The sequence below is a fragment of the Phyllopteryx taeniolatus genome, chromosome 6 (assembly GCF_024500385.1).
Source record: "Phyllopteryx taeniolatus isolate TA_2022b chromosome 6, UOR_Ptae_1.2, whole genome shotgun sequence".
Lineage (NCBI taxonomy): Eukaryota > Metazoa > Chordata > Actinopteri > Syngnathiformes > Syngnathidae > Phyllopteryx > Phyllopteryx taeniolatus.
Genome location: NC_084507.1, coordinates 19,051,344 through 19,074,546, shown reverse-complemented (window position 1 = coordinate 19,074,546; position 23,203 = coordinate 19,051,344). Strand labels below are relative to the sequence as shown.

The following is a 23,203-nucleotide window of genomic DNA, read 5'->3' as shown; positions in this document are numbered from 1 at the left end:
TACAGTGGTAATTACAAAGCTAAGGTATGCTACATGTTTTATGAACTAGCATCTATAGTATTACGTGTATATTTAAAATGTTTTAGTAACTTCATATAATATTTGACGTTATTACGAATTCAAACTAAAGGTCGAATAGGGAGGAGTTTCTTCAGCTTGCTCCTGATTGGCTGAGGTGCCTGTCAGACAAGTCACTGGAAGCCCCTCAGGTGTGCTTCGATGATCACAGACACCCCGCCTACCAATATTACCCTCAGTCAATGACGTGTCAGCTAGTCTCGGTCCCTGTCAACAACCCTCGCGGCTCCTCTCCACGAGGAGCCCAGCTCGAGCGACGTGGCGCGGCCAAGGCAGGCGGGGGAGCCCCGGGAGAGACCCATCACTCAGCGCGTAGGCGTACCGCGAGTGCCGTGGTCGAGGCTGTAAACCCGGGATGGTGAGAGGAGAGCGGACCTATAGTCTGGAGCCGGTAGGTCCCATTCAACCTCCTGAGAAATTATTGTTCATAAAATATCATTGTATTGTCATATTGTTACTGAGACGACAGCGTACGTGGTACAACAAAATTAATGCAATATTCACACAATGAATACAGTATAATTATTCTACCTTTCATGCCACAACACAATGTTTTCTTTTATTATAAGTTAATAATACAGGAAAGATGACACTTGTTTATTAATTTACCACTGTTGAACCTTTTTTCCCCCGCCACACTTTAATACTGTATGTTAAATTGACAAATTGTATTGAATAATTTATTTTAAAATAATGGGGTTTTATTAGTAGTAGAAAAAATATCGGAAGTCAGGGTAATTTTAATTTGGAAAAACAGACAGGGTGTGACGGTGGGTGACTGTTTAGCACATCTGCCTCACAGTTCTGAGGATTTGTGTTCAAATCCTGTCTCGCCTGTATGGAGTTCACATGTTCGCCTGTGTGGGTTTGGTTTCCTCCCACATCCCGAAAACATGCATGGTAGGTTAATTGAAGACTCTAAATTGTCCATAGGTGGGAACGTGAGAGTGGATGGTTGGTTGTTTATATATGCCCTGTGATTGGCTGGCGACCAGTTCAGGGTGTACCCCGCCTCTCGACCAGAGTCTGCTGGGATAGGCTCCAGCAGGCCCGCGACCCTACTGAGAATAAGCAGTATGGAAAATGGATGGAAAACAGACATTTTTAGTACAAATAGTAGTAGTATTAAAACATTGGAAGCCAGATTTAAAAAAAATCCTGGAATTTTGTCATTAATTTAAAAATATATATATTATAGGAAGCCTTTTTAAAATTACAAATATGTGAAGTTATAGCAGATTTTTTTTATTTAAAACAAAATAGGAGACGGCAGGCTTCTAGAAAATATATAGGAAGTCAGATTTTTAGAAGACTGGAAGTTTTTTATATAAATTTATGAGTAGTCAGGGTTTTTTTCATTTAAAAAAAATACTGGAATTTCATCATTTAAAATATATGGAAATTCCATTATTAAAAATATGGGAATTTCAGTTATTTATTTTTTTTTAATTCAAAATACGGGATATTGGACTTTTATTTTTATTTTAAAAAATATATGGGAATGCAGGATTTATTTGTATTAATTTTATTTTATTTATTAGTCAGTATTTTGCAATTGCATCATTGCAAATACAGGCATAAATAAATGAACCAGCAGTCCAGGGTGTGGTCTGCCTTTCTCCCAAAGTCATCTGGGATAAACTCCAATCCTGCTCACTGGTGACCCTCAACTGGTTTAGTGCAAGACAGAATGGCTGAATAAAAAAAATACATATTTATTGAGGGGAATCATGCTGTCAAACAACAAACAAAACTATTATGATGTTGGTTGGTCCTAATGCGTGTTTATGGCTGCATGAAGTCTTGTAACTTATCAAGCCTCTTTCAAGGACACGTCAAGATGGTGTGCGCGGGAAGCTGAGGTCAAACCGATAACCTTCTGATTACGAGCCAATCGAACCAGCAGCAAGAAAGCAACCCCCCCCACACCAGCGTCACAACATGTTTCGCAAGCCATTAATCTAAATTCCAGAAGTTTCCAGTTTGCAGCTCTAACCTTGGAGCTGACTTATTGTGTTAGACTTTAGAAACGTCAACATTTTCTGCCATGCGTCGCCAGCACGTAATGACCAAAACTCAAATGCTTTTCAAATTAGCATCTCCATCCCGTCTATTATACGTAATTCCAATTTGGTAGCGATGGAACAAAATGTGTTGGACAAGTCTGTCTTTGAAGAACCGCTGGCAATGGCCAAAATGACCTTGAAATGGCTGATTCAAACCAAAATGGCAGATTTCCTTAGTCACGATAACCAAAACTGATATCCTTCACAAACTTGCGCCACCTATCTGTCTATTATATGTGATTCCAATTTGGGAGCAATGGGACAATATCTGTTGGACTAGTCCATCTTTGAAGGACCCCTGGAAATGGCCAAAATCACCCTAAATTCAAATCAAATGTCAGTTTTGTTGGAATTCATGTCCAATTTGGCCAATTTTTGTATTGGGAGAATTTTTGTCTATTTAAAAAAATGTTGTCCATTTTGTGGGGATTTATGGAGGCTTTGGTGTCTCATTTTGTGTTTTTGTCAATTTATCAGGGGATTTTTGTGAAAACAAATAATAATTTCTTGTGGGAATTTATTACTGTCTGTATTTCATACTTAGTATTAGTACTGTATTGTGATTTTTTATTTCTGCCATTTTTGCTGGGATTTTTTTTTTTAGTATCTTTGTGGATTTTTTGTCCATTTGGGGTTTTTGGGGCGGGAATTCATAAATTTCCGTAGGTTTTTATCCATTTAAGAGAGCTCTAATTCTTCTCTTTTTTCATCTTTTAATGGGATTTTTGTTGGTAATATTTAGTATTTTAGTATTGGCAAATGTTTTGTCAATTTTGGGGAAAATCTTTGTCCAATTTGGAGGATAATTATTGTCCATTCTTGTGGGATTTATAGTAGGTCAATTTTTTTTTTTTACTTTGAGGCATTTCAGCCACTCAGGTTCAAGGCAGGACACGCCTCGCTGCATAGACAAATGTCATTTTCCAAAGAAAAAATGACTCAGTTTGCTCAGTAACTTTGTTTAGTGTTCTTTATATAGAGAAATGTTTGTGTACAAATAAAGGGCTCCCCGCTAACTGGCGCCTAAATCACGTCGCACAGTCTGACCGATTTGGAGAGTCGGTTAGATGCAGACAGCGGTCTCCTCCCTCTCCGTCTCATTTCATTCCACCCGTGTAGTCATGCTGAAAGACCCAGCCACGTTTCATCTTCAATGCCCTTGCTGATGGAAGGAGGTTTTCACCCAAAATCTCACGATACATGGCACCATTCATTCTTTCCTTTACACGGATCAGTCGTCCTGGTCCCTTTGCAGGAAAACAGCCAAAAAGCATGATGTTTCCACACCCATGCTTCACAGTAGGTATGGTGTTCTTTGGATGCAACTCAGCATTCTTTCTCCTCCAAACACGACAAGTTGAGTTTTTACCAAAATGTTCTTCTTTGGTTTCATCTGACCATATGATATTCTTCCAATCCTCTTCTGGATCATCCAAATGCTCTCTAGCAAACTTCAGATGAGCCTGGACATGTACTGGCATAAGCAGGGCGACACATCTGGCACTGCAGGATTTGAGTCCCTGGCTGCGTAGTGTGTTACTGATGGTAGCCTTTGTTACTTTGGTCCCAGCTCTCTGCAAGTCATTCACTAGGTCGCACCGTGTGGTTCTGGGATTTTTGCTCACCGTTCTTGTGATCATTTTGACCCTACGGGGTGAGATCTTGCATGGAGCCCCAGATCGAGGGAGATTATCAGTGGTCTTGTATGTCTTCCATTTTCTGTTAATTGCTCCCACAGTTGATTTCTTCACACCAAGCTGCTTACCTACTGCAGATTCAGTCTTTCCAGCCTGGTGCAGGTCTACAATTTTGTTTCTGGTGTCCTTTGACAGATCTTTGTTCTTGGCCATAGTGGAGTTTGGATATATATATATATATATATATATATGTATGTGTGTGTGTGTGTGTGTGTATAGAGTATATATATGTATACACACACAGTAGTCCCAACATCATTGGAATTTGGGTTTGTAATTTTTTTTCTCCTAAAAGGTTCATCCATCCATTTTTTGAACCACTTATCCTCACTCGGGTCGCGGGTGTGCTGCCGCCCATCTCAGCTGACTTCGGGCAAGAGGCGGAGTACACCCTGAACTGGTAACCAGCCAATCGCAGGGCACATATAAACAAACAATCATCCACAATCATATGCACACCTATGGGCAATTTAGTGTTTAATTAACCTACCATGCATGTTTTTTTAGGGGGGATATGGGAGGAAACTGGAGTACCCGGAAAAAAAACCACGCAGGCACAGGGAGAACATGCAAACTCCACACAGGCGAGGCTGGATTTGAACTTTGAGGCAGATGTGCTAACCAGTCGCCCACCGTGCCACCCTTCCGAAAAAGTTAATTTGGGTATTTTTTAAAATTGTTTATTGAACCAGTTAAGGCAAAGAAGTTCTCATTTACAATACCCACCTGGAGGTAATTTAGGGTTCAGTGTCTTGCCCAAGGACAGTGACCCTTGGATCCACTCTACCAACTGAGCCACAGCTGGATATTTTCAACATTGAACATTTTAATGGAAGGGTTTGAATCTCGAGAATATTGGCAGGATGATGTAAACGTCCAATTTTGCTGGTAATTTGGGAATTTTCTCACATAAAATGTAGAATTCAGCAAAGAAAGAAGGATTTTTTTTTTACTAGTGCCGCTAATACCAGTGAGCTGCATTTTTTAAGAGTGAAACAGTGACTTCAAAGAATCTGATAACTTGACAGGACAAGATTTATGAGTAAAATATTTCTTTCCCAACATTTTGCCTTCACAGTGTTGAAATAAGTTTAAAGCCGTGACTGTTTCCTCTAAGATTAACACTGCAAGTGACGACGTACAGACTCGCTAATTGTTGCCAGTCAAGGCTTACTGGAAAAAAAAAAACTTTCGTTCCTTTTAATAGAAGGAAGATTAAGGTTGAATGAATCCATCCCGCGGCACGGTGGCCGACTGGTTAGAGCGTCAGCCTCACAGTTCTGAGGTGCGGGGTTCAATCCCCGGCCCCGCCTGTGTGGAGTTTGCGTGTTCTCCCCGTGCCTGCGTGGGTTTTCTCCGGGTACTCCGGTTTCTTCCCACATCCCAAAAACATGCATGAATTGGAGACTCTAAATTCCCCGTAGGCATGACTGTGAGTGCGAATGGTTGTTTGTTCCTATGTGCCCTGCGATTGGCTGGCAACCAGTTCAGGGTGTACCCCGCCTCCTGCCCGATGTCAGCTGGGATAGGCTCCAGCACGCCCGCGACCCTAGTGAGGAGAAGCGGCTCAGAAAATGGATGGATGGATGGATGAATCCATCCCCCTCTCACTGCGCCTGCTTCGAGGCTGCAGTGATGGCGGGGGCAGACCGCGACGATTTGGAGAATGCGAGGAGATATGAGGAGCGAGCCATGTTATTCAAGACAGAATAAGAGCTTCACAGAGCATCAGATAACACTGGGGTTGGAAGCACAAGAAACTAGAAGGAATGATTGGTTGCCCACCTTTTGTAAATTCAGCACCTGTTCCCAGTTTCACTTAGCAATATGAAATTTGGTAGGCATGTCTGTCATGTGTAGACTGACAAAGAAAAAGTCTCAAGAAACCATGCCATAAAAAAGACTAAGTCTGGCATTTTGCTGTATTTATTTATTTACTGCGATTGGCTGGCAACCATTTCAGGGTGTACCCCGCCTCCTGCCAGTTGATAGCTGGGATCGTGACCCTTGTGAGGATAAGCGGCTCAGAAAATGGATGGATGGATTTATTTATTTATGTATTTATTTATTTTGATCAGTCTTTCCATTTTCCAGTTTTTGCTCATTTCTTTTGTCATTACAAACTCCCTCCAACCCACCCCCACGTCAGTTTCATTAAGCAACATCAGGCAGCTGCCATTGTAGAGTAAATTTTGGCCTATCATGTCCATTTTTTAGTTTTGAATGTGTTATTCTTTTAATTAGTCATCCGATCACGTGCATGTATATGAAAAGAGCGAGCCACTGACTAACAGTGTAGCATATTAACGAGCCGCTGCGCTGCTTCACTGCGCTGATTTATTCATCAAGAATCGATTGTGCAGGGTAGCTGGTGTTATCCTTACAGGTGACGCCAGTGTTAATAAATGGGAGGAAATTGCAGCACAATTGCTAAGCGCTAATAGGAAACTAGCTGGACGACTTTGTTATTACAGGTATGAACGTCGTCCGTTTCAAGTAGGGCTGCTCGTCATAGATCTTTTAATAGCAATACATAAAATGAATGTATGGCTGGATAGGAATGTGATTTCCTGGCCTTTTTGTTCCCCGAGTCCATGCATTTTGTACAAGTGCGCCAGGGAAGAACAAATGATGGACTGGAGGTGCAGCTTGAGGAGATATCCTCACTCTATATTCAAGATAAATGATGATCAACGAGCAACAAAAATTCACAAACAGATGTGCTCCCTCCTGGTGTGCCAAAGTCAAAGTGTCATGCCTGTCAGATGTAATAACAAAACATTTACATTTGCATTTAAACATGTAAAAAAAAAATAAAAAATGCCACCACGACATAGACACAGATAAATATGCTAATAATCTGCACACCTAAATATGCTAACATACTGCATACAAAACTAATATACAGCATATGCAGGTGCTAAAGTTGGCTGCTGCTAAGTTAATATGCTTACATTCTGCATACTGACTCGCTAGAGTTAAATGCTGTTAATTAAATAGCTCAACATCTCGCATATGTTAATATGCTAACATACTGCATACAGAATTATTATTCAGCATATGGAGCCGCTAAAGTTGTCCGCTGCTAAGTTAATATGCTAGCATTCTGCATATTGAGTTGCTATGTTGAATGCTGTTAAGTAAATATGTCAACATTCTGCAATGGTAAATATGCTAACATACTGCATACAGAACAAAAATAAAGTAAAGACGGTAGAAGTAACAGCATAAGTCAGAGATTTTTCAGTAAATATGCAAACAAGATGCTCAAATACGGCAGAATTAACAGGTAAATGTAGACATCTCTAAAGTAAATATATGAACATTCTGCATGCGTAAATATGCTAGCATGCTGCATAGATAACTGAAATTCTACATACACACTTGCTAATGTCAGATAGTTGATCAAATCCATGAAATTAGCGTTGGAACTGACTAAAAATATATCATAGTCAGTCAGGGTCAACGGACCTGGCCAGTTGCGCGAGCAAAAAGTGTGTCTGTAAGATGACCAATTTACTTCAAATTGGACGGATACATGGAAAAGTATCTAATAAATGATGTGTATGCATTTTAAAAACAGGGTTATTCACATAAACGTTTTTGACGAGGGTGTTGTCGACTGTAAATTCGGGAAATCGTATAAGGCATAAAATTGCTCTTTAAAGAAATTTCAAATTCGTAATTAAAACTAGGACGCCTGTTCTCCCTCGTCATTAATCATTAATCGTGTATAGTGGTAAGGTTAAAAACGCGACCGCTGTGAGACCCGGAAAACAGGGGTTCGGCTGCCACTCAAAATGCGTGTTGAATTATCACTTTTGAGAGCCATTATGCTGCCGATGTGCACATACCAATTTTCACTTTTAAATTGGTTACTTTCTATTTTTACACTTGTATGATTGCCTTACTGTTTTGTTAAGTGATTTTTTTTTTTTTTTTTTTTAAGTTCGTAATGGTTTCACCATGGCGACAGTTTCCATCCATCCATCCATCCATTTTCTGAGTCGCTTATCCTCACAAGGGTCGTGGGAGCGCTGGAGCCTATCCTAGCTATCTTCAGGCAGGAGACGGTCACATCCTCTGTGAAGCTAATTGACATGAATTATTAAAACAGCTTTGCGGAGACACTTGTTTTGTGGCTTTGCGCTGTGGTTGTACTACAAAAAAAAAAAAAAAACATCAGAACGGCATCGTTGTGATAATTGACAAGGTTACTTTAAATGAGATCAAAGAGCATGCAGTCTATAATATTTCCCACACCATCATTGTTCTTCAGAGCAGATTGAGAGTTATGGTTCATTTTTTATTTCACAGATGGCTGAGCTCAGCAAATGTAGCGAGAAGATCTTTTACCTAACACGACCTGACACTTGAATTGTGTGTGTGTGTGTGTGTGTATATATATATAGATGTGTGTGTCTGTATGTGTGTGTGTGTGTGTGTGTGTATACAGCATGTGGAAAACATGATATCATATTGACCTAATGACCAATGTGCACAATTTAGACAATATCACTTCGCATGACAAACCAGATAAGTGAATGTTCCATGAAAAAGTCCAAAATTATGAAGATGAAACTGTTAAAAAGGCAATGATCTTTTATGTGTTCCAAACTGTAACTAAGTCTAACCTGTAATGCAGATTAGCGTGAAGATCTGTCTGTCGTTATTCTAAAATGCAACAATGGGAGTTAACTATGCGATTTTGGCAGCAGCGTAAATATGTAAACATTAAACATACAGTGGGTACGGAAAGTTTTCAGACCCCCTTAAATATTATTTAAGGGGGTGCTATACTGCAGCCATTTGTTAAAATAATTTAAGATCATTTTCCCCTCATTAATGTACACACAGCACCCCATATTGACATAAAAAAAATGTAAGTGTTGAAATTTTTGCTGATTTATTAAAAAAGAAAAACTGAAATATCACACAGCCATAGTTATTCAGACCCTTTGCTGCGACACTCATATATTTAACTCAGGTGTTGTCCATTTCTTCTGATCATCCTTGAGATGGTTCTACACCTTCACTGGAGTCCAGCTGTGTTTGATTATATTGATTGGACTTCATTAGGAAAACCACACACCTGTCTATATATGTTTGCTAAAAAAAAAAAAAAAAAACACCTGAAGGACTCCAAGACGGTGAGAAATAAGATTCTCTGGTCTGATGAAACCAATATAGAAATTGTTGGCCTTAATTCTAAGTGGAATGTGTGGAGAAAACCAGGCACTGGTAATCACCTGTCCAATACAGTCCCAACAGTGAAGCATGGTAGTGGCAGCATCATGCTGTGGGGGTGTTTTTCAGCTGGACGGACAGGACGACCGGTTGCAATTGAAGGAAAGATGAATGTGGCCAAGTCCAGGGATATTCTGGACAGAAATCTTCTCCAGAGTGCTCAGAACCTCAGACTGGGCCGAAGGTTCACCTTCCAACAAGACAATGACCCTAAGCACACAGCTAAAGTACCGAAGGAGTGGCTTCAGAACAACTCCGTTTTTGAATGTCCCAGCCAGAGCCCTGACTTAAACCGAATTGAGCATCTCTGGGAAGACCTGAAAATGGCTGCCCACCAACGTTCACCATCCAACCTGACAGAACTGGAGAGAATCTGTAAGGAGGAATGGCAGATGATCCAAATCCAAATCCAGGTGTGAAAAACTTGTTGCATCATTCCCAAAAAGAATTGTGGCTGTTTTCGCTCAAAAGGGGGCTTCCACTAAATACTGAGCAAATGGTCTCAATACTTTTGGCTGTGTGATATTTCAGTTTTTCGTTTTTAATAAATCTGCAAAAAATTCAACAATTCTGGTTTTTTTTCTGTCGATATTGGGTGCTGTGTGTACATTAATGTGGAAAAAAAATGTTTAACTTAAATGATTTTAGCAAATGGCTGCAATATAACAAAGAGTAAAAATTTTAAGGGGGTCTGAATACTTTCCATACCCACTGTAAGAAGCCACTAAGGACAGATGTAAATATGCTAACATTCTACAGATGGAACGACTAAAATGTAGACGCCACTGAGTAAATACTACTATGTACTTATTATTATTGTATCGATGCAAATGCTATAATTTAGTTGTTGACTAGTATTTCCTAGTGTATAAAGTAGATGACCAGAGTGAATTCGCAGTCTGTATTTTTCCTTATTGAAATAATTTCACGTAACTAAATTTGTGGTGGCAAATAAACTTTGATCTTTATATCATAAAATAATAATACAACCCCAATTCCAATGAAGTTGGGACTTTGTGTTAAACTAAACTACAGATATATATATATATATATCATCATCATCATCAGCCATTATCTATCCACTGCAGGATGAAGGCTTCTTCTTCACGTTTCCAACTACTACGACATTTTGCAATTTGTTGCCAGTGTATTCCGGTGTCTTTAATGATTTCATCTATCCATCTACTTTTAGCTCTTTGCCGTGGTCGCTTTGTGTCCAGTGGTATCCAGTTGATAGTTTCTCTGGTCCACCTTTTGTCAGCTCTTCGGGCAACGTGGCCTGCTCATTTCCATTTAAGACTTTTTATTTTTTGAATTACGTCGGTAACTCACGTCTGCTGTCTTATCCAACTGCATCTTTTCTTGTCGCGAATGCTTATTTTCATATATTTATATATATATATATATATATATATATATATATATATATATATATACAACCCCAATTCCAATGAAGTTGGGACATTGTGTTAAACATAAATAAAAACAGAATACAATGATTTGCAAATCATGTTCAACCTATATTTAATTGACTACATTTGATTACACTACAAAGACAAGATATTTAATGTTCAAACTTATAAATTTTATTGTTTTTAGCAAATAATCATTAAGTTAGAATTTTATGGCTGCAACGCGTTCCATAAAAGCTGGGACAGGATCATGTTTACCACTGTGTTACATCACCTTTTCTTTTAACAACATTCAATCAACGTTTGGGAACTGATGACACTAATTGTTGAAGCTTTCCCATTCTTGCTTGATGTATAGCTTCAGCTGTTCAACAGTCCGGGGTCTCCATGGTCATATTTTACGCTTCATAATGCGCCACACATTTTCAATGGGGGACAGGCCTGGGCTGCAGGCAGGCCAGTCTAGTACCCGCACTCTTTTACTATGAAGCCACGCTGTTGTAACACGTGCAGAATGTGGTTTGGCATTGACTTGCTGAAATAAGCAGGGCGTCCATGAAAACGACGTTGCTTGGATGGCAGCATATGTTTCTCCAAAACTTTCAGCATTAATGGTGCCTTCACAGATGTGTAAGTTACCCGTGCCATTGGCACTAAAACAGCCCCATACCATCAGAGATGCTGGCTTTTGAACTTTGCGTCCATAACAGTCCGGATGGTTCTTTTCCTCTATGGCCCGGAGGATACGACGTCCACAATTTCCAAAAACTATTTGAAATGTGGACTCGTCGGACCACAGAACACTTTTCCACTTCGCATCAGTCCATCTTAGATGAGCTCGGGCCCAGAGAAGCCGGCGGCGTTTCTGGGTGTTGTTGATAAATGGCTTTTGCTTTGCATACTAGAGTTTGAAGTTCCACTTACGGATGTAGCGCCGAACTGTATTTACTGACATTGGTTTTCTGAAGTGTTCCTGAGCCCATGTGGTGATATCCTTTTCACATTGATGTCGGTCTTTGATGCAGTGCCACCTGAGGGATCGAAGATCACAGGCATTCAATGTTGGTTTTCGGCCTTGCCGCTTACATGCAGTGATTTCTCCAGATTCTTTTGATCAGACCTCTTGATGATATTGTGGACCGTAGATGATGAAATCCCTAAATTCCTTGCAATTGTACGTTGAGGAACATTGTCCTTAAACTGTTCGACTATTTTCTCACGCACTTGTTCACAAAGAGGTGAACCTCACCCCATCTTTGCTTGTGAATGACTGAGCAATTGAGGGAAGCTCCTTTTATACCCAATCATGGCACCCACCTGTTCCCAATTAGCCTGTTCACCTGTGGGATGTTCAAAACAGGTGTTTGATGAGCATTCAACTTTCTCAGTCTTTTTTCCTACCTGTCCCAGCTTTTTTGGAACGCGTTGCAGCCATTGTGAAGCGTGAGGTCAGCCACGATTGTGAAGCGCATTCTCGACCATGGGCCTCATTTTGGCTTGGGAACTTGCCTATCTGAGTGAAATGAGCCGGAAGCCCTGGGAAGTTAGGTCGTTCAATCATATTGCAGTGGGCCGTGTCCTGCCTAGAACTCAAGTGGGATTTAAAATAACACGTCCCAGTGTAACGTTAGCCATGACTGTGAATTGTCACGTTGGCCATGTTTGTGGAGTGTGTTTGTTGACGGCCATGTTTGTGAAGTCTTTTCCCAAGTGATGTCGGAATGTTTGTGAAGCGTCATGTTGACTATTATTTGTGGAATGTGATATCAGCCATGTTTGTCATCCGCCTGTGTCTCAATACTTTAGTCCTTGCAAAAGTGTTGTATTTTCTGTGTAAAAGCCAATCTTGTTTGGTGTCTCTGAGTCTGAAGTCATTTTCACTAGTGTCTCGATAATGACCCTTTCATTTCCTTCTGTGTCAAGCTTTCAATTGAGTGCACTGCCGGCTTAGAAAAGAAGATAACGCTGTACTTCTTCTCTTCCTTTGTGTCATCACTTTTCAGAAAAACCATGCCCACTGATGCATCACCATGACTTCTCACAACAACTCTGCTGACATGTCCCACCCTCCTCCTCCTCCCCCACCACCACCACCGCCCTCCTCCTTACCGCTGTCAAGCCTCCATCTCAACTCCTCCTCGACCCTGGCCTCCGTCGCCCCCTCATACATCTTTTTGACCTTGCCTGACAATTGCAGTGGCGCGGTGTCCGCGTCATCCTCGCCGCCATACAACTTCTACGCCGTGCTGCTAGTTCTGCTCATCTTCTGCGTGGTGTTCGGCAACGTGCTGGTGTGCGTGGCCGTGTCGCGGGAAAGAGCCCTGCAGACAACCACCAACTACCTCATCGTTTCCCTGGCTGTTTCCGACCTGCTACTAGCCACCCTGGTCATGCCTTGGGGGGTCTACCTGGAGGTGGAATGGCTAACACTCACACACAATGTTCCCACCTATATGGTCCCCTCACCTTTACCTGGTCATTTGTTGCTAGGCAGACAAAAGCCAAAGAAGCTCAACACACTTGCAGCTGCACTGAGCAGCTGTTGCTTGGCTGCCTATGTGGGGCAGAATAATTTGTGCCCTAAAGTTCAATTTACTATCACGTTCACCATGCTGTTTCATTTCCAAAGGATTTTTAAAAAACAAACAAAGCCTAAAAAAAAAAGCTAAAGACACTTGCTGATATTTTACTGAGCAGCTGTTGCTAGGCAGACTATGTGGAGCAGAATCATTTGTGCCCCAAAACCCTTTTTTATTTATTTATTTATTTTTGTATATTGCATACACAATTGCATTTACTATGTTGAATTTGGGGAAGAATGCTAAAACACAAAACAGAAAGTCAAAATAAAGTTAGAAACACTTTTTCGCCATGCTGTGGTCATACATAAGACTCACAATTTCCCTCTCAATATGTTCACCCTATTATTGCCTGGTCATTTGTTGCTAGGCAGACACTATGAGGGGCAGAATCAAATGTGCCCCATGAATCAATTTACCATCACGTTAACCATGCTGTATTCTTTCCAGAGGACTTGGAAAACCACACAATGGCCAAAGAAAAGCTTAGACTCTCTTGCAGATATTGTACTGAACAGTTGATGTGAGGCAGACTATGTGGGTCAGAATCATTTGTGCCCCATAACTCGATTGACCATTCACCTCCCAAATTCCCAAAAAATGCAAGATTGGTTCATTGAAAACTCCAAATTGTTCATCGGTCTGAATGTGAGTGTGCATACTTGTTTGTCTCTCGCCTTAAATCGGGCATAAGCTTCAGCTCACCCGCCACCGTAATGAGAACAGAAAATTGAAGGATGGACTTTCTCCCATCTGAAGCAATTAATTTGAGGAGCGGTTGTCACTGGACTTCCCGTAGAAGTGAATTATTTTGAAATATGAGTGTTAATAATTGAATATGTCATGTTTTGGCTGACAGTGAACTATTCATGTTAAGGGACTAATTAAAAAAGTTCTGGCGGGAACATTGTGTCACTTAAGGAGCATTACATGGTTAGATAGATGGATGGATGGATGGATGGATGGATGGATGGATGGATGGATGACACTTGTGGAGGTAATTGCGTGTGTGTTTGCAGGTGGTGGGCGAGTGGCGCTTCAGCCTGATCCACTGTGACATCCTGCTGACTCTGGACGTGATGATGTGCACGGCCAGCATCCTCAACCTGTGTGCGATCAGCATCGACAGGTACGCTCGCTCAAGCTCACTTTTTACTCGCTTTTAAAAACGATACTCTTATTTATTACAAGTTAGTCTTGTTTGAAAGGCAATTAGTTAGTTGCCATTTGAGAGAGGGATGACGCATGAAAGATAGTCAGATATTGGACGCACGTTAAATATTTTAATTTTAAACTTTGTGTTGCGCATGTGAAAATTAATACAAACAAATAAAGTACAATCAAATACAAATGATGTTTGTGGTTTCGAGCAAGGCATAATATGTGAAATGTACTTGTGGAATAAATCAAATTTGAATGAATGAAAATGAATAAAGCAATAAAATCAATATAAAATGATTTGTGTGTATGTATGTGTGTGTGTGTTGCAGGTACACGGCAGTGGCCATGCCGTTGTTGTACAACACACGCTACAGCTCCAGAAGGAGGGTGGCACTGATGATCGCCGCCGTCTGGTTCCTCTCCTTCGCCATTTCCTGCCCGCTGCTCTTTGGACTCAACAACACTGGTAATGCAGAAAACAGGAACTGTATTCATTGATTTTGAACGTCGCTCCCTACCCAATTTGTTTTGGAGTTTTGCACTGACCGCAGATGCTTTATTCGGTACCTACCCAACACAATCATATTACCATACAACTTTTAAAAACAATACATTTACATTCAGACGTTAAGATTTTTTTTTTATTATTTAGGTACAATTTATATTGAACTTTTATGTGCAATACATTTTAATTGAATCATTATTTAAGTACAGTTTCTTTTTTTCCTTTTTTAAAGCACAATGTTATGGTTCAAACGGTGGATAATGTTCCAGTGGCTTTACAAAAGTATACATTTTAGATGGAAAAAAACATTTGAAAAGTTTGAGCAGCACCAATGTAACGAGTAGAGTTGATAAGTGTGTTTTCCTGTTCTCCAGCGGACCGCGAAGGCACCACGTGCAGCTTCGCCGACCCAGCCTTTGTAGTGTACTCGTCGGTGGCGTCCTTCTACGTGCCCTTCATTGTCACCCTGCTGGTGTACGTTCAGATCTGCGTGGTCCTGCGCAGACGCGGCCGACGCACCGCGCCCCCGCGCAGGCACAGCGGGGCCGAGGCCTCGGGGCCACAGCGGCCCAGGAAGGTAGGGGGAAAAGAAAGCCCTCCTTCCTCGTCTTACCTCCACCACAGGGCTTTGTTTCGGTGGCCGTTTTGTTAGAGAGTTAGTGGGCTAATAGAAAAACTGCTTGACAGCTTGGATCAAGGTAGAAATGGGTAATATTTTATCAAAAATGGTAATAGTATCAATATGACAATATAGACCAGGCCATAGTTTGAATGTGTGAAGTTTCAGTCGAAAATAACGTAAATTACGTGAGAGACATTGAGCCACTCATTTTGTAGGGGAGAGATTTAAAGTTTTAGGGCTTGAATCGAATCTGGGTAATTCCATTTTGGTTATTTACATATGTGGCAATGATTACATGATGTAGTGCTTTTCCCGTTATTTTGCCAAACACAAGTATAATAATTTTGTTTTTGATGAGATATAATGGCAGTACATTGGTCGACTGGTTAGAGCGTCTGCCTCACAGTTCTGAGGAGCGGGATTCGATCCTCGCCTGTGTGGAGTTTGCATGCTCTCCCCGTGCCTGCGTGGGTTTTCTCCGGGCACTCCGGTTTCCTCCCACATGTGAGTGTGAATTAAATTGACAAAGTTTATTGAATAGTTTATTTTAAAATAATAGGGTTTTATTAGTAGTAATAAAGGCGGCACGGTGGCCGACTGGTTAGAGCGTCAGCCTCACAGTTCTGAGGTGCGGGGTTCAATCCCCGTCCCCGCCTGTGTGGAGTTTGCATGTTCTCCCCGTGCCTGCGTGGGTTTTCTCCGGGCACTCCGGTTTCCTCCCACATCCCAAAAACATGCATTAATTGGAGACTCTAAATTGCCCGTAGGCATGACTGTGAGTGCGAATGGTTGTTTGTTTCGATGTGCCCTGCGATTGGCTGGCAACCAGTTCAGGGTGTACCCCGCCTCCTGCCCGATGACAGCTGGGATAGGCTCCAGCACGCCCGCGACCCTAGTGAGGAGAAGCGGCTCAGAAAATGGATGGATGGATGGATAGTAGTAATAAAAATATTGGAAGTCAGGGTAATTTTAATTTGGAAAAACAGACAGGGTGGCACGGTGGGCGACTGGTTAGCAGATCTGCTTCACAGTTCTGAGGATCTGTGTTCAAATCTAGGCTCGCCTGTGTGGAGTTCACATGTTCGCCTGTGTGGGTTTTCTCCGGGTGCTCCAGTTTCTTCCCACATCCCGAAAACATGCATGGTAGGTTAATTGACGACTCTAAATTGTCCACAGGTGTGAACGTGACAGTGGATGGTTCGTTTTTTCTATGTGCCCTGCGATTGGCTGGCAACCAGTTCAGGGTGTACCCCGCCTCCTGCCCGATGATAGCTGGGATAGGCTCCAGCACGCCCGCGACCCTAGTGAGGAGAAGCGGCTCAGAAAATGGATGGATGGATGAGATATAATGACACTTTTATCCACAACTGAGGTACTGTCATCATCTTCGGTTTCTTTTTTTTTTTGATGATGACAGTACCTCAGTTGTGGATAAAAGTGTCGTCATATCTCAGCCATCCATCCATTTTCTGAGCCGCTTCTCCTCACTAGGGTCGCGGGCGTGCTGGAGCCTATCCCAGCTGTCATCGGGCAGGAGGCGGGGTACACCCTGAACTGGTTGCCAGCCAATCGCAGGGCACATACAAACAAACAACCCTTCGCACTCACAGTCACACCTACGGGCAATTTAGAGTCTCCAATTAATGCATGTTTTTGGGGGATCGTGGCCCGGAGAAAACCCACGCAGGCACGGGGAGAACATGCAAACTCCACACAGGCGGGGCCGGGGATTGAACCCTGGTCCTCAGAACTGTGAGGCTGATGCTCTAACCAGTCGTCCACCGTGCCGCCTAAAAAATAGATATGGTGGAAATTCAGACATTTTTATAACATAATCATTGCCTTTTCTGTTTCTTTGATTATTAGCAGACATTCTCTTTTGCCACTGAAATGGGCCCAAACATTTTATTCTGTACATACGTGTGACTAAATGCCTTCCACAAAACCAACAATGGAGGTTTGGTTCCCAGCTTGGTCATTTGTGTCTTGTAGAATAAATGTACCCAGCCAGAGGACGTGAAACTGAGCACTTTGATCCTAAGACCGTCCACTGCGGCCCCCGGGCGCAAGCGAGTGGTGAGTCACGTAAAAGTTCACGTTTTGGTTGTTTTGCAGTTTTGTCAGTGAGAATTACCGGAAAACTGCCCAAAACTTTGTAAAGGGGAGACACAGACACGCCAAGGAAGAAGCCATGAAATTTCGATGCAGATCTGGACAAAGGTGCAGAAAGATTGCTCTGTTATGTTGTTGATGTTAGCGGTTCATATTGTGGTTTTGGGGCAAAAACATCACACATCTGCAGAATTGAGGGAAACATATTTGGCTGCAATTTTTTGGTTATTTATTTTATTTTATACTATTCTTCATGAAACTAAACATTTTTGGTAGACATTTCTTTTTTTTTTTTATCTTGGTGCATTTGTCGGCAAAGTTGCCGATTGAATTTAATGCCATTTTGGGCAGTGATTATAATTTATTTAATTATTTTTCTTTGTTATTTTATCAAATTAAAACAAATGAAATTATTCCAATAATTGTTTTTAAATACTTGTAATATAATAATAATAATAATAATAATATAGCCTACCACGGCGAGTTAGAACTAACTGTAATCCATAATAGGTGGTTTGGATAGAGGGGTGATGGAAACAGCTGGTGGTGCTCTTTCAATCACTTTATTGAACAAACGGTAACAAAATACAGTAAAGACAAGCACATTCTTGCCGACCTACCGACGGCCCCCACTGATGCTGTCACTGTGGGTTAGGGTCAGGTAAGGGTTTGGGTTAGGTTCTGTTTTTTTTTGTTTTGTTTTTCTTCTGTTTTGCATGTACGTCAACTACAGTCTGTTGTTGTTATTGTTATTGCAGACGCTGGTGAAGGAGGCGCTGGTGCACCCCCTGGAGGTGGAGCCAGGTCGCTTCCTGCCACAGACCGAACAGAGTTTAGCCGCGCCGCCCGCCGCCCAAACGTCTTCGGCTCACCCGGGCCGGGCGACCGTCTCGCTGTCCATCTCGGTGGGGCCCGCCCAGGCCCACCCGTGCATGGTGACGCGCTCGGCCCTAACGCCCCGCCCCCCCACGCTGGAAGACGGCATGCGGGGCCGCGAGAGCTGGCGGGAGCACGACGGTGGATGGACGGGCGTGACCAAGGAGAGGGCCAGGGGGAAGATGTCGCAGCAGAAGGAGAGGAAGGCCACGCAGATGCTCGCCATTGTGCTCGGTGAACACACACACACTGCAACGCAAATAAACACGTCATTGATTGGGTTAAACAAGCACATAGCACTACAGTTTCCTGATTTCTTTTTTACTTAAAAAAATTATGTAGAGAATTAAAACGTTTTTTTCAATTATCCATTTCATCAAATCACTATTTTCATTTTCATCCATCCATCCATCCATTTTCTGAGCCGCATCGGGCAGGAGGCGGGGTACACCCTGAACTGGTTGCCAGCCAATCGCAGGGCACATACAAACAAACAACCATTCGCACTCACATTTTCATTTTCATTTGTATTTTAGTTGCATTTCTATGTTATTTTACATTAAAATAAAAATTGTTGGTAGATATTAAATGAATAATTTATTTTAATTTGTAATTTGCTTTTTTAGTCATTTTATATTATATATTATAATTTTATTTTATTTTTGCTTTTTAAAAAATATATACAGTATTACAAATGGATTTTAATTATTCATTTAGTCAAATCATTATTTATATTTGTATTTCACATTAAAATGACAATGTTCGGTGCATATTAATTTAAAATTAATATACAGATGCACAATAATGATTAAATTAAATGAATATATTTTTATTTATTTTATTTGACACAAAATGGCAAACCCAAATAGGGAAAAAGTTGAAGAGAAGAAGATTTTATTTTACATGAATCTGGCCTTTTTGCTAAGCATTATGTTATTTATTTCATTTTAAAGGGAAACAAAAACACCTACTAAAATAGTCACTTTGATATGAAATAAATAAAATGTAAATGAAAAATAATGATTAAACTAAATAAATATTTTTAAATTTATTTCGTTTTTACACGAAATGGCAACCCAGAATATGGAAAAGGCTAGGAAGATTATTATTTTTTTTTTACACTAGTCATTTTCGGTAGTCGTTCCTTATTTTACTTTTTATTTTTATTTGTATATTATTTGACATGAAACTACCCATTTTTGTAAGGCATTTTCACCAACCTTTTTTCATTTCATCTCCCCGTGCCTGCGTGGGTTTTCTCCGGGCACGCCGGTTTCCTCCCACATCCCCATGCGTGGTAGGTTAATTGACAACTCTAAAATTGTCCGTAGGTGTGATTGTGAGTGCGAATGGTTTGTTTGTATGTCCCCTGCAATTGGCTGGCAACCAGTTCAGGGTGTACCCCGCCCCCTGCCCGATGATAGCTGAGATAGTCTCCAGCGCGCCCGCAACCCTAGTGAGGAGAAGCGGGTCGGGAAATGGATGGATGGATGGATGAAAGTGAGCATTTCACGAGGGATTTTTGCAATTATTTCATTTCTATTTGCATGAAAACAACAATAGGAATACTTTTGTATTATTTTATTTGACATCAAACAGATGATTGCTGAATTATTAGTACTGTATTATTGATTCCCGATCATGGCCACAGCTGAGTGATGTCACTCCTGTCAATCCTCTCGTTTGAACAGAGGGTGTGTTGACTTTTTATATCCACTGTAGCATCCCTTCATTTCCTTTGTTATAGTTGTATTATTGACTGTGTTGATTGTGTGAATAATAATAATAATAATAATAATAAATACATCTTATAAGTTAAATATACTATACTACTGTTTTTCTTAATTTTCCTTAATTAACTAATTCCTAATTTTGGCAATGGGTGCTTGAGTACCTGCCTCCAAAACTGTGCATGAGCTAGAACGTGCATGTTGAGATGTTGTTGTTGTTTTTTTTTCACCCTATGAGGTGTGTTCATCATCTGCTGGCTGCCTTTCTTCCTGACGCACGTTCTGAAGGCTCACTGCGCCAGCTGCTGCATCTCGCCGTCGCTGTACAGCACCGTCACATGGCTGGGCTACCTCAACAGCGCCGTCAACCCCATCATCTACACCACCTTCAACGTGGAGTTCCGCAAGGCCTTCATCAAAATCCTCCTCTGTTGACCGCGCACGGTCTCCGACTCCGACCTCGCACTCCGTCTCGTGAAAATGAAGTGATCGTCAAAGGATGATACGAACACAGACGGATGATCGATTGAAGAACATTTTGACAAGGACGCAAGCTGAGGATTGATTGATTCTCAACGGTCACTTCATTAGGTACACCTATACCAGCGTTTCTCAGTTTGTGGTGAAGTTCTTTCCGATGAATGTACAAAACCATCACATCGCAAACACCATCAGCAACCAAATACATGGCACTTATGGACAAACCAGTGGATTTTTTTTCCCCCAAAAAAACATTCAGTTGTATTTAACTTTGAAGTACAATACATTTGCAATTGATGGTTTTTTTTCTTTTCTTTTTTCTTTTTGTTTTGTTTTGTTTGAAACCTGTCCTGTTCAGCCGCCATGGCCTTGCAGAATGGTGGATCTGTATGCCTTTGTGCTGCTACAGTTTTGCTGTGCAACAGGGGAGTTTGAAATACTCCCTCTGCTTATTTAAAAAAAAAAATATATATATATATATATATATATATATATATATATATATATATATATATATATATAATTCTGATGTTTATTGAAAATTCAGCCAAACGGAAAAGGGTTTTAGGGGACAGACAGAGGGATAGAGTGGACAAGAGGACTAGGGGTGAGAACCACAGCAGAATAATAATGAGACAGTCTAGATATTTGAACACAAATAACATTACAACAATCATTTTTAGATGTGGGGTGGGGGGAATACACCTGGTGAGGAGATGCAATAACTAACCAAGAGAACAAGATAAGAGAAGACAGAAAAGGGCAGGACAGGATATGGGAAAATGAGCAAGGCAGTGCTATTGACGAGTGGTGCGGTGGGATTCTTTTTTTAGTGTCTGCACACCTGTAAGAACCTGTGAGTTGATATGTTAGTATAACCTGTGTTGTTGTTAGTGATCCCAGCACAAGTCATTAAAGCCTATAGTGTGTCTATTTAACTTATTAGTGAATTAACACCATATCACATGCATGTTAGGATGGAGTTTCTGAGCCGGCATATTGAGGAAGGGTGAGCATCCCCCCATCCACAAGTGGGTGCCAAGTCAGCGAGCCCGTCCAGCAGGGGACTCAACCAGGGAGATGCCACCGACGGAGGTCCCGAGCCCGACCGAAGCAGGCAGAGGCACCGGACCACCGCACCCCCACGCCCCACCCCCACCCAACGAGACCCCCCGCCGCCACCGGCCCCACCACCCCCGGAGAGCATGGGGGCCCCACCCACCAACAGGAGCCAGCAGCCATCCAAAAAACAGTCATAGCCCCCCAAAGGGAGCCCATGTCAAGCACCCATCGTGAGCAAGGACGGTGAGGGCGCCAAGAGAGGGGAGAAGAAGGCGGGATCCACAGGGGGCGGGGGGGCGACCCCCAACCCTCCGTGGCCTGACAACCGGACACAGGCCCCAGGAGTCAAGCCAAGAGAAATGTGAAAACCCACCACCCACCCTATTACTATGGTTACCACCGTTATCCCTATACCGTGATAGTGTGTGGTGGGGTTGTAGTGCATTAAAATTGGAGATGAGGCGAGACGGTCACAGGGCAATAATGACCCACAACCATCACCCCACCCAGGCCAACCAGCACCCCAAGGATGTGCCAATGTATGTAGTGCATTCAAAATTTGCGTGAGAAAAGCTTGGCGGGCCAGATAGCTGGCCGGAGTGCCGGGACACCTGGCCGAGTGTCCTCCTGAGCTCGACCCTGCCCTCACCCCACAGATGGGTGTATGATGCACTTGATGTTTAAGTGAGGTTTGTTTTTAAAAAAATATTTCGATACAATTTTTATTCAACTTTTTTGTGCATTACATTTTATCTACTACAGTATTTTTTTTACTTTTCATGTACAGTACATTTTTTAATTTTTTTAAATAATATAGCACATTTTTAAAATACAATTCAGTTGTGTTTAACTTTGAATTCCATTTGCATTTTATCTTTATGAGTGGTTTGTTTTTAAACATGTATCAACATGCAAAAGATTATAATTCAATCGTTATCTCAGTACATTCAATATTTTTTTTTAACTTAACGATATTTAAGAACAATATGTTTTGTTTTGTTTTTACTTTCAAAATAGGAGTATCGTAATATAGACAAATGTTAGCATGTGTGTTGTAATATGTATGTTATGTATTGCACAATAATCTGGCATAATATTGTGGTTGTCATTGATGCCGTTTTTAATATTTTGGTTACAAGTGTTACAATTTATACATATGTAATTAAGTGCATTATCATTTTAGTTTAACTTTAAAGGAAACATGTGCTTTTTTCCTCCAGTTTGGTTGTTTAATTTCAAATTTGATGAGTGTAAAGGCAGTCCAAAGACTCAACTACAGTATTTGTATACTGAAGTACATTTCACATAATGTGTACCGTTTCAGTAAATTTTGGCAGTTTTATGGTCAGAATTCATGAGATTTGTATGAGATAAATGTAACCATACACATTTAAAGAGAAGCCGTTTTTTTTTTTTGGCGTCTATTTGTGTGATGCAACATCACAATTGTGTCACAATTGCTTAAAAGTTACATAATTATCTAAATAAAAAGGCCAAAATAATATAATTAATTGTATGTATTTATTTTTTGGACTTAACAAACAATTAAATTGAATGAAATAATAATTTTTTTAAA

General features: G+C 41.2%; 1 protein-coding gene across 6 annotated transcripts; it reads left to right on the top strand.

The window, feature by feature from the left end:
• The first annotated feature begins 252 nt into the window (after positions 1-252).
• Positions 253-23,117, top strand: drd2l (dopamine receptor D2 like). 6 transcript variants are annotated; one of them, XR_009789017.1, is made up of 9 exons: positions 253-469; positions 12,504-12,914; positions 14,099-14,208; positions 14,570-14,706; positions 15,120-15,322; positions 17,360-17,443; positions 18,238-18,589; positions 20,374-20,676; positions 21,542-23,117. XR_009789017.1 is itself a non-coding variant. In XM_061776776.1 (8 exons), exons 2-8 carry the CDS (start codon positions 12,531-12,533, stop codon positions 20,586-20,588), a joined length of 1,485 nt encoding a protein of 494 aa, XP_061632760.1. In that variant the 5' UTR covers positions 253-469; positions 12,504-12,530; the 3' UTR covers positions 20,589-21,012. The 6 variants fall into 6 exon arrangements, 5 of the variants coding, with proteins under 5 accessions (XP_061632760.1, XP_061632762.1, XP_061632763.1 ...); XM_061776776.1 differs by lacking the exon at positions 21,542-23,117 and having other exon boundaries at positions 20,374-21,012; XM_061776778.1 differs by lacking the exon at positions 21,542-23,117 and having other exon boundaries at positions 20,324-21,012.
• The last annotated feature ends 86 nt before the right edge of the window (positions 23,118-23,203 follow it).